Below are 17460 nucleotides of genomic sequence, written 5' to 3' on the forward strand. Positions count from 1 at the left end.
CTTAAACCTATGAAAATAACCGCCTCAGAAACTTTACTCCATATCCCTTCGTGACATTTCGTTCAGAGAAAAAAGCGTCTGCTAACTTTGTCTACTTAGTTTGACTTTAAGTACGTCTCTCTGTGTTAAAACGTATTCTTAAAAATATTGCTGCAGCACTCTCCTAATCATCAACGTCACCCTGTAAATATGTAATAGATTTTGCTATTTATTTGCAAAATTCACAGCTGGCAACATTTGCGCCAAATTATAGTTTGTGTAAATTAGAGAAAGAAAACATTAAAATTTCTGAAATAAGATTATGTATTTTATCAATTAAAACCAGTACAAACGATAAAACTTAAAGAAAATAATTCTTAAGGTAAATAACATTTTAAATACAAATGAAAACTAATTTATTTCTTGTTCAAAAGTGTAAGGAAATGAGACCAATGGGAAATCTCGCAAAGGCGCACTAAACTGGCGCTCTCTGTACATATTACGCGCTGCTCCAGTTTATTTGCAATTGTTATTGTAAAGTGGCTGTTCTCGGGTGTACGTGGGGTTAAATTGTTGCTGCACTGGTTGGGGATTCGTCAGTCAAAGAAATTTTATTCAGTCGCTTCTTCACTGCGTACAGTGCATTTTCGAAAAGTTTTTATTGCCTGCTTAAAACAGACAAATTGTGAAGTGTTTTATTTATTTATTATATATTTGTTAATATATGCAAATACATATATAATCCTTTAAAGGGCAGAAATTTGTGTATTTTAAAGAAAAAAGTGGAAAAAATAAGGACACTGCAAAACATCATTAATTTTATTATATAATTGGCGAAAGGATTCTTGGAAAAATGCTACTCAACAGGAACAAGTAATGAAAAACTCCGCCCTCTGTGGGAAAAGTACATGTGACCCAAATTTTAATTTTTTTCCTACGTATTCAATATTTGATAAATTAAGTATAACAATATATATGTATTCATAATAGTGTGTACTTGACGTGTTAATCAGTTGGTTAAAGTATATTTAAACAATATTGGTAATAAGAAGGTACTTCAGCGCCAGCCTCAACCCCGCATCGCACACAACTTTTCATATTATATATACATACATATTCATATTCATAGATATATACATACATTCATTTATTTACTAGATATAGATCTACATATTTACACAAGTATATATTTTAAGTATTTTTATGATAGAATTCATTCCATATGTTACTCGCAGCTGCTTAGCCGTTCCACAAACTTGTCTTTCGCCAGTCAAAAATTCCAAAATTTCTTTTGTAAATGCAAGCACAGCCGTTGGAGAATTCGAGCAAATTAAATAACCTACCTGAATTTTGCTTATTGAATTTATTTTCGCAAATTTTTTGAATGTGCCGTTTCAAACTTTCTAAAGATATTTTATTACTTTTAACCTTCGTATATTCGCTTTATTTTTAATTTTTACTGCATTTACGTTTTGCATATCATTTGCACTTCTGCTTGTATATTTCACTGTTATTATCATTCGTTCTGTGGCACCGGTTTGCGCCTTTCCGCCCAACTTCTAAACACACCCGTTCAGTTCGTAACCATAACGAACGAAGAACTCCATTGCTACAATATGTATAAGTGTACATATGTATTAGAGATGTTGCGGCAGTGAGTTAACCGGAATTGGATTCTTAACTTTAACCCAACGGAATCGTTGTGCAAATGTTGTTCTTGTGGAAGGGATAATGAAACTCTGAAGGGATATAGCGCGGATAGGTACTTTGAGGTTGTTGTTATAGCCGCAACCTGAATGTGTCCGGGAGTGTTGCGGATGCGGGCAGTCCTTTGGCTGCTATGAATCCCTCACATACTTCACGTCCGTGGATTCAAATAGTCTCTTACGACTGGCATGTAAATCGTCAGAAATTTTCTAAGCCCTTACACACCGTGGGCACAGGGATGTGACCTTAGGTTAAATCCCGACAAGACGGCCTGCTTCTCTTCACGAGGAAGTACAAGCCACCTGCCTTCAGACTACCATTCTTAAACGGCCAGCAACTAACCCGGTCATCGAGTACCAAGTATCTGGGACCAACAATTGACTGCAAGTTGAATTGGAAAGTATGCATCGAAGAAGGCCTGCATCGCCTTCTATGCCTGCAAATCAATGTTTGGTAAGAAATGGGGACTCAAGCCAAGCATGGTACTTTAGATGTACGAGGCGGTGGTGCGACCGGTGCTTACCTATGGTTCCATAGTCTGGTGGGAAGCTCTAAGTAAGAGCTACAATCTCACCAGCCTGCAAAAAGTCCAGCGCACTGCGTGTGTTAGTGCCATAGTGGCCGGGCGCACTTGCCCCACAGTTGCTTTAGACCCCATTTTGCACCTGCTTCCGATCGACTTGCATATACTTTGTACATCGTCACAAACCGCACTGAGACTCAAGGAGTCTGGACGTTGGGAGGATACTCAGCAAGGGTATAGTAGTATCCTAAATAAACTTCCGGATAGTACATGTAGTACCGGGTCAGATTACTACCCTCGCAAACTGAAGTTGGAGTACGGTTGTAATACCGCCATTCCAAGCAGGACGAGTGGAAGAGAAACCCGGGCGTAAGGGTCGACGACATTCAAATCTACACTGACGGCTCCAAGATGGAATCGGGAGTGGGGACCGGAGTCTTCTCTGAGTCCTTAGATTTGTCTCCATCATTCAGACTCCCATCGCACTGCAGCGTGTTCCAAGCAAATATCCTCGCGATTTGGCAAGCCTGCAAATCACTGGAAGGCTTGAATGTAGCTGGTACAGTTTGCATCCTGTCGGATAGCCAAGCAGCGTTAAAGCGCTTTCCTGGCCACACATTAACTCAAAATTAGTGTGTGCTTGTAAGCGACTCATATCCCAGTTATCCACCAATCTAGAACTACGCGTTATCTGGGTCCCGAGTCATAGGGGGATAGAGGGTAACGAGAAGGCCGACGAGCTAGCACGCAGGGGCTCATCGGATATGAACGAGTAAATAACCAGTGTCGAAGTAGGCATACCCTTAGCAGTATCCAAGGGGAATATCAAAAGCTTCTACTTGAAGAAAGCACAAACAAAGTGGAATAATATCACCACCTGTGCAATATCAAAATCCATTTGGCCAAACTATGATGGAAAGAGGACGAGAAGTCTTCTAAACAAATCCAGGGCTAACAAACGCAAACTCATAGCAGTCTGTACCGGTCATTGGCCAGTAGGTACGCACGCGGGAAAGATGGGCATTCCGTATAACGAACATTGCGGAAGCTGCAAAGATCCAAATGCCAGGGAGACAGTAGAACACTTTATGTGTAAATGCCCGGCTCTAGCTAGAGCCCGGCTAAACTTCCTTGGAACCCCGTTTCTAGAAGACCTCAGAGGGTTATCTGTGATAGCAATCCCGAATATTCTTAATTTTATCAACAACTCTGTCTGGTTGTAATACATTGACCGTAACATTCCGTAAGTTTTTAGACGAGTTACATGGCATCAAAACGGCTTTAAATAGCTACTTGGGCGACCAGGGTCGCAGCCATTTCACCTACCTACACACCGTTTGGTGGTTAACTTTACGGAGTCTGTACAGGCTGCTGTTATAGTAGTGAAATTAACACCCTTCGTGGGACTCTCTTAACTATTTAAAAATGACCACGTAAGGAACTTACAATTCTGCTGGAAAAGAAAATCGTCATTAGAGCTGAAAGGAGGAAAGTTCATTTCAGATCGCTCTTCGTTATAGCTCACTTTCAAAACAGTCGGTATGGAAATCAGAATCATTCGAACCTTTCTGAACGGGAATCAAACTTCGTAACATGCCTAGTACGTATATACAGTAACCCAGACGTCTAATCGAAATATTCTCTTATCAACTCTTCACTATTCAAGGAGACTCATTATCGATAAGTATTACTAATTCAGATAACACTAGATACTAATAATTTTAGATAATATTAGTACTAGATAATATTAAAAATAAAAAAAGCTTCAGAAAATCTTGTGGTTTATCCGTGTAAAAGTTCCGCAAATTATTTTGAGCAACAACTGATATAAGGTCTTTTTTGTTCGGACAGAAAAGAAAGGGGAGACTCCCTTGAAGTTTATACGTGGTCAATTTGAGTCGATCAAAGGACAATTGGTTTTGATATCTACATTCTGGTCCGCTTTGGTTATTGCTGTTGCTGTATTAACCACAATGACATCCCCCGAAGGGTTTGGGGAGTGTTATCGATGTTGATGGTTCTCGCGTATGTTGAAGGTTGACAATTTGGTTGCGGAAACTTTGAAGCTATAAACCTTTGTATTGCGCTTATCAACCCATTGAACATTGGAACTGCCTCGGGATGTCTTCTTAAGTCACCAGGAAAACATTTACAGAGTGAAGCGAGAATACTCCATATAAAGAAGAGAAATGAAATGCTGAACAAATTGTTTCTGTTAAATACCCAAGAACTTAAGTAGTCATCTCCGTAGGCATTTTGAGGAAATTCGGTACTCAAGAAGTCAGTCGTACGAAGAAAAGGAGCACAAAAAGCTCTCAGAGATTTTCACCAATAATCGGCAAATTACTATGCCAATTATAGCCCGCGTGAACCCCGTTGCCAAAGGCAAATTACTTGCAGATTATAATAGCAACCTCCCCAGGGAGAAGCGCGTTACACTAGCTCAACTTCGATCTGGATACTGTAGTAGGCTTAACTCTTACTTATCCAGAACAACAACGCCATACCCAATATAGCGTAGCGTTTCCCGACATGACACCAACTATCCTTCCAATTGCCTCCTCCTCTTTGGTCCAACCCTATTGAAACTGCAAATTTCCTTGGATTCCCGTTAGATTCCCGTTGCAACAACAAAAACAACATTCAGCAGCAACAAATATTTGAAAGTAAATAAGATGGTAGAATTAGTTGAAGCTGCTCAAATTCGAAACAAACATATGTATATCCAAAATTGTGCGAATTTGCTCCTTCAAGACTATGACTACCAAAAACAAGCAAGGAAGGCTAAGTTCGGATGTAACCTAACATTACATACTCAGCTGTCAAATTACAGCTTGCAAAACTTTTAAATTACCTTCTTTTAAAAGTGGGCGGTGCCACGCCCGCTGTCCAAAATTTTTCTAATTTTATATTCTGCGTCATAAGGTCAACCCACCTGCCAAGTTTCATCGCTTTATCCGTCTTTGGTAATGAATTATCGCACTTTTTTGGTTCTTCGAAATTCTCGATATCGAAAAAGTGGGCGTGGTTATATTCCGATTTCGTTCATTTTAAATAGAGATCTGAGATGAGTACCCAGGAATCTACATACCAAATTTCATCCAGATACCTCCAAGTTTACTCAAGTTATCGTGTTTACGGACGGACGGACAGACGGACATGGTTAAATGAATTTCTTTTTTCGCCCAGATCATTTTGATATATATAAGTCTATATCTATCTCGATTAGTTTATGCCTCTACGAGGTACCGTTATGCGAACAGAATTAATATACTCTGCGAGCTCTGCTCAGCTGAGTATAAAAAACGAGAAGAGAAAATAAAAAGATATTTGGAGGGCAATTTCTGAACACCATCGAAAACTTTTTTATTCGTTACTTTTTTTATTCAATATACAAAGTATATTACAAACACCCGATGTTATATTCGTTCCAACAACATTAATATTATACTGTCGATCATGACCATCTGTCGTAAGAGGCGACGAAAATACCAGATTCAAGGGGCTGTGTAGCGCAACCCTTCAGATTGCCAGAGCAATATGCATCTTCTCCAAACCCAATTGTCAACCTTACCTATCCGCGGCGAATCCTGATTCACTAACAGACGAAACTCTGGTGACCCCAAAAGTGGGGAGGGAGGGATGGCCTGAAGGTTTAATGTGGCCATATAAATCGTTCCCGCGATTGTCGGGCTAGCCCTTAATGGTGCTATGTTACCGGAGCGTGCCGGATCTGTATCCGGCAAAGGACCATCACATCGATAACACTCCCCAAAGCCTTCGAGGAGCAAGCTTATCGCTACAACAACAACCATCTGGTCGTGGTTGCGATCCCTGAAACTCACAGATTGAGTTCTTGACATACAAAACCTAACAAAAATCAATAGGTCTTGCAAATGTGTTCAAGACGACGCTATTTATATGATCAAACGACTTAAAAACAAAACTCAAAAGCTGCATGAAAGATAACAACATAGCTGTATTTACTGTCACTTCTTCAGTACTCCTCAAATTTTTCGATGATACATTACAACACGTGGCAACTTTAGTGTAGCAGGTCTCGGAAATAATGTAATAATCGTTATTAATATGGATTATGTGACAGGCCTCATTACGTTCTTCGTGTTTCCTTAGCAACGCGGAATTTCACTTACATCATGGCAGCTATGTACGTACATATGTTTGTTTAAGCAATAAACAGAATCATTAAACCCTAGATGGTCCGAGTTTCAAGGCAGGAATGGCCTAGATATGCTTAAAATGTATAAAGCTTCTAGAGGTTATGTAATGTTATGACACAGGAGGAGGACCCCTCAGCATTCCATATATTGAGTTTCTAAACTAATTGGAATTTGCAACCTCCCGAGGCCTCTTAATGATTCAGTGCATCTTAAAAAGTGTTATACTTAAATCCTCTTGCATTCGTCACAATTATAAAGTGTTTTACATAGGTTTTTCTGTGAAGTTCAATGTACAGTTAAAGTTGGGTAGATTTTAGCCTTGCTAACATAGCCCGTTTACTGCTAATCTCAGTACAAACGACCAAAGTCGTAGGGTTAAACTCTGCATAGTCAAATAAGAATAACCCGAGTTTAAACTATTAAACCGGGCCTAACTTAAACTATTTTTATACCCAGCTGTACTTGTACACAGGGTATTTTAACTTTGATTGGATAACGGTTGATTGTACAGGTATAAAGGAATCGAGATAGATATTGACTTCCATATATCAAAATCATCAGTATCGAAAAAAAAATTGATTGAGCCATGTCCGTCCGTCCGTCTGTCCGTTAACACGATAACATCAGTAAATATTGATATATCTTCACCAAATTTAGTACACGAGCTTATCTGGACCCATAATAGATTGGTATTGAAAATGAGCGAAATCGGATGATAACCACGCCCACTTTATAAATATATATAACATTTTGGAAAATACAATAAACCTGATTATTTCGTAAATAATACACCTAAAGTGTTGAAATTTGACGTGTGGACTGATATGGAGACTCTTGAAAAAAATTTGAAAACAATTTTTAAAATGGACATGGCACCGCCCACTTGTGATAAAATCAATTTTACAAATATTATTAATCATAAATCAAACGTATCGTAACAAAATTCGGCAGAGAGGTTGCCTTTACTTTAAGGAAAATTAATGAAATCGGGTAGGGACCACGCCCACTTTTATATAAAATATTTTTATAAGGGTCGTGGACGAATAAAATAAGCTATATCTTTGCAAAAAAGAGCTTTATATCAATGGTATCTCATTTCCCAAGTGGATTTATAACATAAATAGGAAAAACTTCAAATTTTAAGAAATGGACGTGGCACCGCCTCTTTTATGACTAAGCAATTTTCTATGTTTCGGGAGCCATAACTCGAAGAAAAATTTGTTCAGAATAGAACCATATGTATATGTATTATTGCGCAGCCTTGTAACACTATTAAGGACACAAAACAAACATCAACAACATTTCAAGTGTACAGCTGGGTATGTAATGTTAGGTTTCACCCGAACTTAGACTTCCTTACTTGTTTCTTAAAAGATTTATGCGAACAATAAGGTTTGGAGTCGTTTTATCAGTAAACGTGTAGGAGTTACTGTATTTACTTAAGTGTTGTAGAGTTTAATTTTATTTTTGTTCGTCTATTACACACTTCCTTATCTGAAATAAATTTTTTATCGTTTTTGTTTTCGTTCACTTTTTCACGTTCTTTGTTATGATATTGACTTGCTGATTACTATATTGTATATTATTTATTTGCTGAGATAAAAGTAAAAATAGAAAACATTTTTCGTATTCTTTGGCTGTGTCCAAGTTCATGCATCTATTTTCGTTCCATCGGCTAACATTTTGAGGTGTAATATTTTTGTTGAGTGAATGCAATCGAATTTCAATTTCACTTTTACGTTTTATTCAATTACAAAATATGTGGGAAAGGGGGGAAATAATAAGAAATTTAAAAATTCTCATTTATTTTATAAATATACATATGTACATATCTACGTAGGTATTTTGCTTCGTTAATTCTCTTTGCCATTAATATTCCACCGTCGCCCCCAATCAGTGAGCTAATTCATACGTATGAGTATTTACTTATGCGACTCCCCTTCTTTCTTAATATTTACTTCGCATTCCGTTTTGGCTTTTGGAGTGCCACTACGTTTGACGCTCTTCATAGTAAAAATCTCAATGTGTGCAAGTAAATTGCTTTGTATTTAAGTAAATATTGACTTCTCTCTAAGGTGATTGCTACACTTTCAATATTTTGAAGTATGCTAGATTGATGGAAGGTTCGCCAAAATATGGCTAACTTGGTTTGATACGTAATCAGTGTATTTCGTCCAGGCGTGGGGTTTCAGGCTTAGTACTCTTTCGACAGCTAGGACATAAAATTGTTTAGTTTAATATAAGCAGCAAATTTTTAAGCTCTAATAACAATATTAACTGGGTCTTTCTGTATATTGGGTCCGGTGACTTCAATCGGTGGAGTTTGGGGCATTCCTCTTTTTAAATGGCGCTTAAACGTAACGGCAAAATCAACAAAACGCATATTTTTTTCTGAAAGTGGTTTTCATTAGAAATATACTAGCAATGTCAACTCGCTTCTTTCCATGACAATCACGTCTATTTCTGTGGGGTTCAAGAAGTGACAACCTTATACATATGTATATGTAACCCGCACAGAATAAGAATGTTGTAACCTTTTATATAATCATCGTATATATTATTTCTAATTGCTGTTTTTATGTACGGGTCCCTTTTTCGCTCTTATTTGGAATCCAAATCTATAAATAACGTTTTGGTTGTAAAGATGGATATTCGGGCTATTAGCGAGTTTTGGGCAATTTTGGTCGTAGTGCTTTTGTTTAGCTATATTTTATTAAAATAATTTGTTAAAAATAAACGGCTGTGAGCACACAAAGAAATCTATTTGTACTATGGCACTATTGTGAATATTTGCACTGCATTACCGGTAGTTGCTATTGTACGCTAGATAGCAGCGCAAGATCTAAGTTTTAATTGATTGACGGCAGTTGCTATTATACGCTAGATAGTAGCGCAAGCTGTAAGTTAATAGAACAGCAGATTTCTGTTGATATTTGGTAAGAGACTTCTGTATTGGTTGCGCAAGATGCTCACGGGTCAGGCTCGTTTGTATTAATTTCATAATTTTTCTCTTAGGCCCACATGTAGAACAATAGCATATATGGCTGGGTTCGTTCTGTTGTACAACTTAATTTACTCCAGCAACATCCCTCGAGTCATCCTGATGGGGCAACCAAATTCGAGCCACTGATCTCCTATGGTTCCTTGGAACAGATGTCAGTTTTATCAAGGTTTTTTGAATCCTACGCTAGTTTTTGTTTCACTTTAAAAGAAGCTTGGTCAGCACATTTGGTTGTTCTATACCACTGCATGATCTCAGAGGAGTTGTACACCTTCGCTCGAATAAACTGGTCTCCATGTGCACCCAGTTTTGTTGTATATTTGCTGGTGATTTACTGTTATTGCAGGCCGCTGTGGTGCGGATCAAGTCCCAAGTTTTTTCAATTACAAATAATCTTTTCTAAGCATGCTCGCGCCTCGGCAGTGGTTTGGCAAACACCGCGAGCGTATTTCTGAAATGAAAAGCTTGTTAGTGAAAATTCATATACAGCTGCCTTCGTAGTCGACACAAAACATGTAGGTCTTGCCAATTTGTAGAAAAAATATTAAACAGAACCACTACGCAAATTGGTAGGCGGATCCTAAATCTCCTTGTAGGTAAATCGCGCCACGTATTTATTTTGTTTTATTTATCCTCTATCGCCCTGACAAATGCGGCACTTGTGATCGACTCCCTGACTTCAAGAGTCTGAGTATTGTAATGATTGCAAACAGCGAAGCGTCGTCGTTGTTATTGTCTTTTAGCTCCGTCAGTAAGCGCCTGGGGGCGCACATTCGACCAACCAGATTACTTTTTCTTGGTCCTCAACGGACCACTTGTTTTTTCTAATAAACCTAAGTAGGACTGAAAGATCCACTTTCCCAACCTCTGCCAGACTGAGTCGTCTTGTTTACAGTCCTGGACATAAATAGAGAAAGTGGTGAATCGACTCCAATTCCTCCTCATCCTGTCAGCCTCGGCAGAGGAAGCTTGTTGGTATGAGCCACCGTAGGAGCATTAGTGCTATAGCGCAATGACCTGTGATGACATCCATCAAAGCACTGTTAACAACAATAACATGACACCCGTAAGTATTCTCACTGCCAATTTGTTTAGGTTAGAAGGAAACTGGTTGCTTTCCTATCCATGACCATGAGGACCTTGAGACCTTGCAATAATCCCGATTGGTCTACTCCATGGCGTCAGTCATATATTCCGCGAGTTTCTTCAGGAGATATCGCAGCGGCGGTCTTACGGAGCGGTTCACCTCGCTTATGTCCATTTTGGACCTTTCCATCCCATCTCCAAATTCGTTCCCTTCAATATCGCCGCGCGCTAGGACCCAGCAAAGGTATGCCTGTCGTAAAAGACGACTAAAATACCCAAATTATTCAAGGATTTGTGTAACGCAACTTCACCTACTTGTGGCTTATCCTGTTTCTTTGCACCCGAGGCTCTGGCGACCCCAAGATCCTAGGGGGTTGCGGCGGGATGGCTTAGAAATTTCAATTTTGTCATATTAAATCGTCCCCGAGATAGTCGGGCTTATACCTTAATCGTGCTTATTACCGGAACGTACCGAATCTATATCCCGCATAGGACCGTCAACATCGATGGGGAGTGTTTCCGAGGAGTTTTTTCAGGGAGTTTCTATTGCAATATGCAACAACCCAGATAGCGCAGACATTTAGGTGCCTTGTGGACGCCAGGGAAGCTCGACACCTCCGCACGCTATGTGACTATCATTTTGGATTCTAAAGCCTTTGAGGCGGTCTGGCTGTCGACATAGATCGTTACATTGCTGTCGGGGACCGTACTATCCTGAAGCTGTCCGGCTGATCTCTAAATGGCATAGACTTACCCTGGCAGACACCGCATGAGTCAGGGAGTCGGTACGGATGATTTACCTGCAGATGCTTTGAGTATTATTTTTGCGACACTCTTGTCATTCGCGCTGCGTTCCGTAACAAAGATACGGCACTTCATATTTTCATAAATATGGATTCCTGCGTTTACTTCGGGTCAATACCGTTATCCGTTTATTGTTGACTGCAAACATCTTCACAAACAAATATTAAAGCGCTGTTTGCACAAGGCTCTTGTCGATACATTGTTTCATTGTTTGTATTATCAGAATCGTATCAACATATATTTATGTGAGTTGGAATACGCTCTTAATTATTCGTTTTATTTATAGTTTTTATTTACTTATCGTTTGTTATTTGTATGTGGGTCCAAACCTCCCACTTTTACTTATCGTTTGTCATTTGTATGTGCGTTTAAGTCTCCCACTTTACTACATAGCAGAAACTATTCCGCTCACAACTTTGTGTCCAACTAGCACTCCGCATATTTACACTTTTATCTATCAACAAAATTCGTTCTCTGTTTACAGAAAACGCTTTCGATTACTAGCACTTTTGACTTTTTGATTCGCTTGATTTGCCGGCACGAGGCTGATTATTTGCAGATTTCACTGCCTTTCATTGTATAGTCATACCCTGCAGTCCAACCACTAGTTGTACACTAGAAGAATACTAGTTTGCCAAAAACTCCAACTAATTAGAGTTCTGTCTTTTCTCCATATTTGCAACTGGTATTATTTAACACGGCAATGTCCTACGAAATATCATACGTGTTGACGAACTGGTCATTATATATACCAGAATCGTACCAGATGCCACACTAGTCAGTATATGCATCAGGGCCATACCAATTAACATACTAGTCAGCCTCTGCGCCAACATTATACAAAATGGAATACCAGTTATCATATACACCAATATTGTGACGAATATTAGCAACACTAAGGGATACTATCATCTCTAAGCCGATACTAAGCTGTCACTTGTATCTACATAAACAAATCAATCATTATGTCTACACGTACATAGAAGCAGCAGAGAGATACTCACAAAAGTATGCAATCATTAGCAAAGTAGTTATCACACATACACATGCATATATGTGAGATGCTCACAAAAGTATGCAATCATCGGTGGAGGTGTCACTCACATATACACGCGCATATGAGAAGCTATAAATGTTCATCTGTAGTTTATAGCTGGCGAGTTTATAGCTGGCGAGTTTATAGCTGGCAAACAAGTAGTAAATTCTAGAAGAAGAAACGCCTAGAAGTATGCGAACGAGGAAACCGAAGTGTATAAAAGCAACACCAGCTGAGGCATGAGCAATCAGTTTGATTTAATCACGTTATTGGTTGTGAAGTGTTATTGTGAAGAACTTTCAAGTAGTCCAATAAATACTATTTTTGCATTATTGAATATTGGAGTTATTTTTTCAACAGTTTAGTGATTCGAACGTTAGCAGAAGATTTGGAATAAGCGGAATTACCCCAAATTCGTTACAATATCATACCAATTGACATACTGTTTCGCTAATGCAACAGTATATTGATAACATGGCACGACCCAGCGAAGGCATTTACGATTCAGTGTAGATTAGGCTAAGGGACCTCCTTATGTTTATCTGGATCAACCTGCTGAGTTAGTAGGTTCGTAGTGCTCTCCGAGATATTCCCTTGTCCTTCTAAGAGGCGGGGCTAGATCAAGCAGTTGTTTGCTGGGATGCTCCGCTTCAGCGAAAACTGTCTGCTCGAGGTTTCATTATGCTCCTTTAAGTTGGGCTCTTTTGGCTTACTATGTAGGTGTTGTTCAGGGTTTATAAGAACAAATCCCGTGGTAGTTATGAGCGTAGTATTTTGGCACGCTTGCAGTTTTTTCCAGTGTGTTTTTGAAGCCGTGAAACCAAACGGGAGACGCATAGTGACATGAGCGGCCGACCAACTATTTTGTAAGTTTTTTTTCGGCGTTTTACTTTAAATACAATTTTAGAGGCATGTGCCTTTAAGGTTAAAGTACTGTCGAGTGTTACACCTAAGATCTTTGGGTTACTGACAGTTGAAAGCGTAACGCCGTCGACGTGAATGTCCAAGGCACGTATTACGCGTTACGATTCCTGATCAAAACTCATTTTTTAAATCACAATAGCTCTGAAATGGTGGATCGGATTAATGGCATATGCAAACTAGCGATAAATAGTACCTTATATCCATACCTTATTACAATTAGTTAGAAATAGTTTGACAGTTGCATAGTTTCGCTTGATTGAAAATGGTTTTCAGTCACTGATTGTAACACGTAATACAGGCCAAATATTGGTGTCATCTGTTTCTTGCACGTCTTAAACAGAGTGAATGGGAACTTTGTCGGATCGACCGAGGTGAAAACTAATTCGTCTATTGAGTGGCTTGTTGCAGTTATCGTGCAGTCGTCGGTATAGGAAATGTTGGTAGCTCTTTCTGGGAGTGAGGGGAGCTTTACTATATATATCTAGGACTTGGAGTAGTTCGCTGTGGTTGACTGTGTCAAAAGCTTTTGACAGGTCAAGTGCCACGAGCACCTCCGTATGATGGAGTCTTGAGTGCATCAGTGATATGCATTTCACGTAAGCCATGTTGATGGCTGACAACCGATTTTCAATGAGGGAAGCACAGTGGTGGCCAACGGTTCTCTACAGGCTAAATGAATGATATCAGTAGATACCTCACAATCGTTGGCTGGTATTTGGAAGTGGAACTATCCTTGCCATTCTTCATTGTTCTGGAATGGCAAAGGCTAAAACGACAAGTAGGAAACATACTTTAGGCAGCTGAAGCCTCTATACATAAGGTGTTTTAGCATCAGCATTGCTATTCCTATTAGAAATCTTGGCCTTTTTAATGGCTTATTTAATCTGCAGAAATAATTGTGAGGTGTTCTCGTGTTTGTTTTTATGTGCGCGTTGATTTGTAGGGATATCCTGCCTTGGTAACAAAAAAATGCATTGCAAATTGCCGGCAGATAGCGTTCGCCCATATCATCGAGTCTGACAGGCAAAATTCTTGTCAATGAAATATTCAAACACCAACTAGTATGAATAACACCATAACATTATAGTCAATGAACTAGAATGTTTGCTGGCTACTTTGTTTTTGACTGCAGGGATACTATGTATTTGCAAATAAAACAAGTAAAGGTATCTAAGTTGGGGTGTAACCGAACATTATATACTCAGCGTGAGCTTCAATTGTACATTTCATTTTAGATAAACTACTTTTCTAGATAAACCGTGGCACTGGCCGTTTAAATTCTTCCCATTTCCTCTTACAATAAAACTTCATAAGTGAAATATCATTGTCAAAACTATTTTTTGCTAAGTTATGGCTTATTATTCTAGTCGACGACCCCTTTAAACTTGTTTTATATAAAAGTGGGCGTGGTCTTTAACCGATTCCGTCCATTTTTACTAGAAATATTTTCTGCTATAAAGAAAATATGTGTACACAATTTCATTACATGTTAATTTTTCTTCGAGTTATGGCTCCCGAAATATAGATAATTGCTTAGTCATAAAAAGGGCGGTGCCACACCCATTTTCAAAAATTTTAGTGTTTTCCAATTTAGTGTTATAAAGCTCTTTTTCGCTAATATATAGCTTATTTTTTTCGTCTACGACCCTTTTAAAAATCTTATATGAAAGTGGGCGTGGTCTTTAACCGATCTCGCCCATTTTTTCTGGAAATATTTCCTGCTATAGGGAAAATCTGTGTACCCAATTCCATTACGATCCGTTTTTCTTCGAGATATGGCTCCCGAAACGTAGAAAATTGCTTAGTCATAAAGGGGCGGTACCACACCCATTTGAAGTTTTTCCTATTTATTGTTATAAATCCACTTGGGAAATAAAATACCATTGATATAAATCTCGTTTTTGCAAAGATATGACTTATTTTATTCGTCCACGACCCTTGTAAAAATATTTTATATAAAAGGGGCGTGGTCCTTAACCGATTTCGTTAATTCTTCTTCAAAGCTTTCCTTATAGTAAAGGCTTTAACGATTTTTGATTTATGATTAATAATATTTGCAAAATTGATTTTATCACAAGTGGGCGGTGCCACGCCTATTAAAAAAAAAAAATTAAAATTTGTACCAAGAGTCTTAATATCAGTCCACATGTCAAATTTCAACATTCTAGGTGTATTATTTACTAAATAATCAGGTTTTTTGTGTTTTCTAAAATTTTATATATGTATATAAAAAGTGGGCGTGGTTATCATCCGATTTCATTTTCAATACCAATCTATTCTGGGTCCAGATAAGCTCGTGTACCAAATTTGGTGAAGATATCTCAATATTTACTCAAGTTATCGTGTTAACGGACGGACGGACGGACATGGCTCAATCAAATTTTTTTTCGATACTGATGATTTTGATATATGGAAGTCTATATCTATCTCGATTGCTTTATACCTGTACAACCAACCGTTATCCAATCAAAGTTAATATGCTCTGTGTGCAAAGCACGCTGAGTATAACAACAACTTGTTGGACTGCTGTGTGACATACCCACCTACATATGCGCATAGTAAATAGAATTAAAATCAAATTTACTTTTATCATTTGTCAGTTGATCGCTGGAAACCGAACGAGAATGTTTTGTATACTAGACACAAAGTGACCAAGTGGTAGTTATCACTCATTCGGGTTTACGGTTATCACCACGGCGCGTCTTCTGTGACAATTAAGTGGTCTAATGATTACTTTATGTTAATTAAAAACCAAATGGAAGAATTTATTTATAAAAATTTTAATTAATTTATTTCAAGAAATAATTCGAAGAAGATTTGTGCTCAACAAAAGTGTTTTTCTTTTCTTGTTTTTAAAAGTTTGCCAAAGCAGATTGTGAAGCTCACATATAATAGAGGTGATTTAGTGCTCTTCAAAATTGTTATTTTACTGAAACTTTAAGTAATTTATTTAGTTCTTCAGGCAACTGTGCAGATCATATGATGTGAAACTACTATTGTAAGAAAAAATACCCTTTAGTTTGTGAGTTTGAAAAATTATATGCATTTACCATGTTTGTCACATAGAAAACTTTGCAAGTTGCTTAAATTACTTAAGAGACTTGTAAGCTTGTAAGTTTGCACTTATTATGTAAAAAATTTGTTCCGATCACTAATTACATAGTCATGCGTGCGCCTTGCAACTATTTATTATTACAATATGCCCAGTAAGAAATTGATGGGAATAGTTTTATAGTCATTTACAATTTTTTCTATGAATAATTATTAGGCTATTCCTATTTTTTATGTAATTTTTTCACCTGTTTTTAAAGTGTAATGTGATACTATGTTCAAACAGAAAAATAAATTGCTATTTCGATTTAACTTGAGTGGTGTTCATACAACTCTATTTAGCTTACACAATAGTAATTTGATAGCTGGTTGGCTCATCTCTACAGTAAGAACATATCTTTGTTGAGACTGTCAAAATGTGCGTATTGGTATTAGGTGCATGGAATGAAATGAAAACATAAAACTTTGAAATTTTTGTGTGTTGTAAGAAAATGTGTTCAATGTTTTGGTTTCATTTTGATTTTGCCATCTTCTTTTGACAATCCCTACTCCAGTGAAATGAAAGACATAAAGTCAGCTGATGAGATGAGCCAACCATATAGTTCAGCCATGCGTAACTGACTTTTAATATACTCAATAAACACACTTTACAATGTTGCATTTGCAGTTTGAAACAATTTATTACGCAATTTTTTTTAAATTGGCAATTTATTATTACAATTTATTATATAACAAATTGCGTAATAAATTGCCCAAATAGTATAAATTGCCAATTTGGTGTGTGTTTGAACCTAGTATGAGTCCTTAGCAGGATGTCGGCGACTAAAAACCTCCAACTCGACAGCGAATCCTGTATTCAAGCGGAAGATAATAACATGACTCTCCAAAAAAAAATTGTTCTTTGTCCCAAAGTTTATATCATGTTTACCTGTTTTATTATAAAAATACCTTTTTTCGGTATAAAGTTTGCTTTCGTAATTGTTATAGTAACAATACTCATGGCGGTAGAGTGACAACCAACGATCAGGTGTTTTGTAAAAAACTAGAATAACCTAAAATGTCGTCGCGAAAGTGTAAATATGAAGCTGATGCTTTTTATTATATATGTGGGCAATTTACTAAAGATCGAGATATAAAATATGAATTAAATACATCTCTCATCCTCTGT

The 17460-nt window shown here is 37.8% G+C and overlaps 1 protein-coding gene across 9 annotated transcripts in view; it reads left to right on the forward strand.

The window, feature by feature from the left end:
- The first annotated feature begins 224 nt into the window (after positions 1-224).
- Positions 225-17460, forward strand: part of LOC137237408 (phosphoribosyl pyrophosphate synthase-associated protein 2) — a 60472-nt gene continuing 43236 nt past the window's right edge. For 4 of the 9 annotated variants that reach the window (XM_067760999.1, XM_067761000.1, XM_067761002.1 and 1 more), the window contains exon 1: positions 515-852. In XM_067760999.1, the coding sequence (XP_067617100.1) occupies positions 833-852 (20 nt within the window). In that variant the 5' untranslated portion in view covers positions 515-832. Of the gene's footprint in view, positions 362-514; positions 853-15893; positions 16139-16195; positions 16240-17460 lie in introns of those variants that run through there. The other 5 variants (XM_067761007.1, XM_067761005.1, XM_067761008.1 and 2 more) reach the window with 5 other exon arrangements.

Source organism: Eurosta solidaginis, chromosome 1, assembly GCF_040869045.1.
Source record: "Eurosta solidaginis isolate ZX-2024a chromosome 1, ASM4086904v1, whole genome shotgun sequence".
NCBI classification, from domain to species: domain Eukaryota; kingdom Metazoa; phylum Arthropoda; class Insecta; order Diptera; family Tephritidae; genus Eurosta; species Eurosta solidaginis.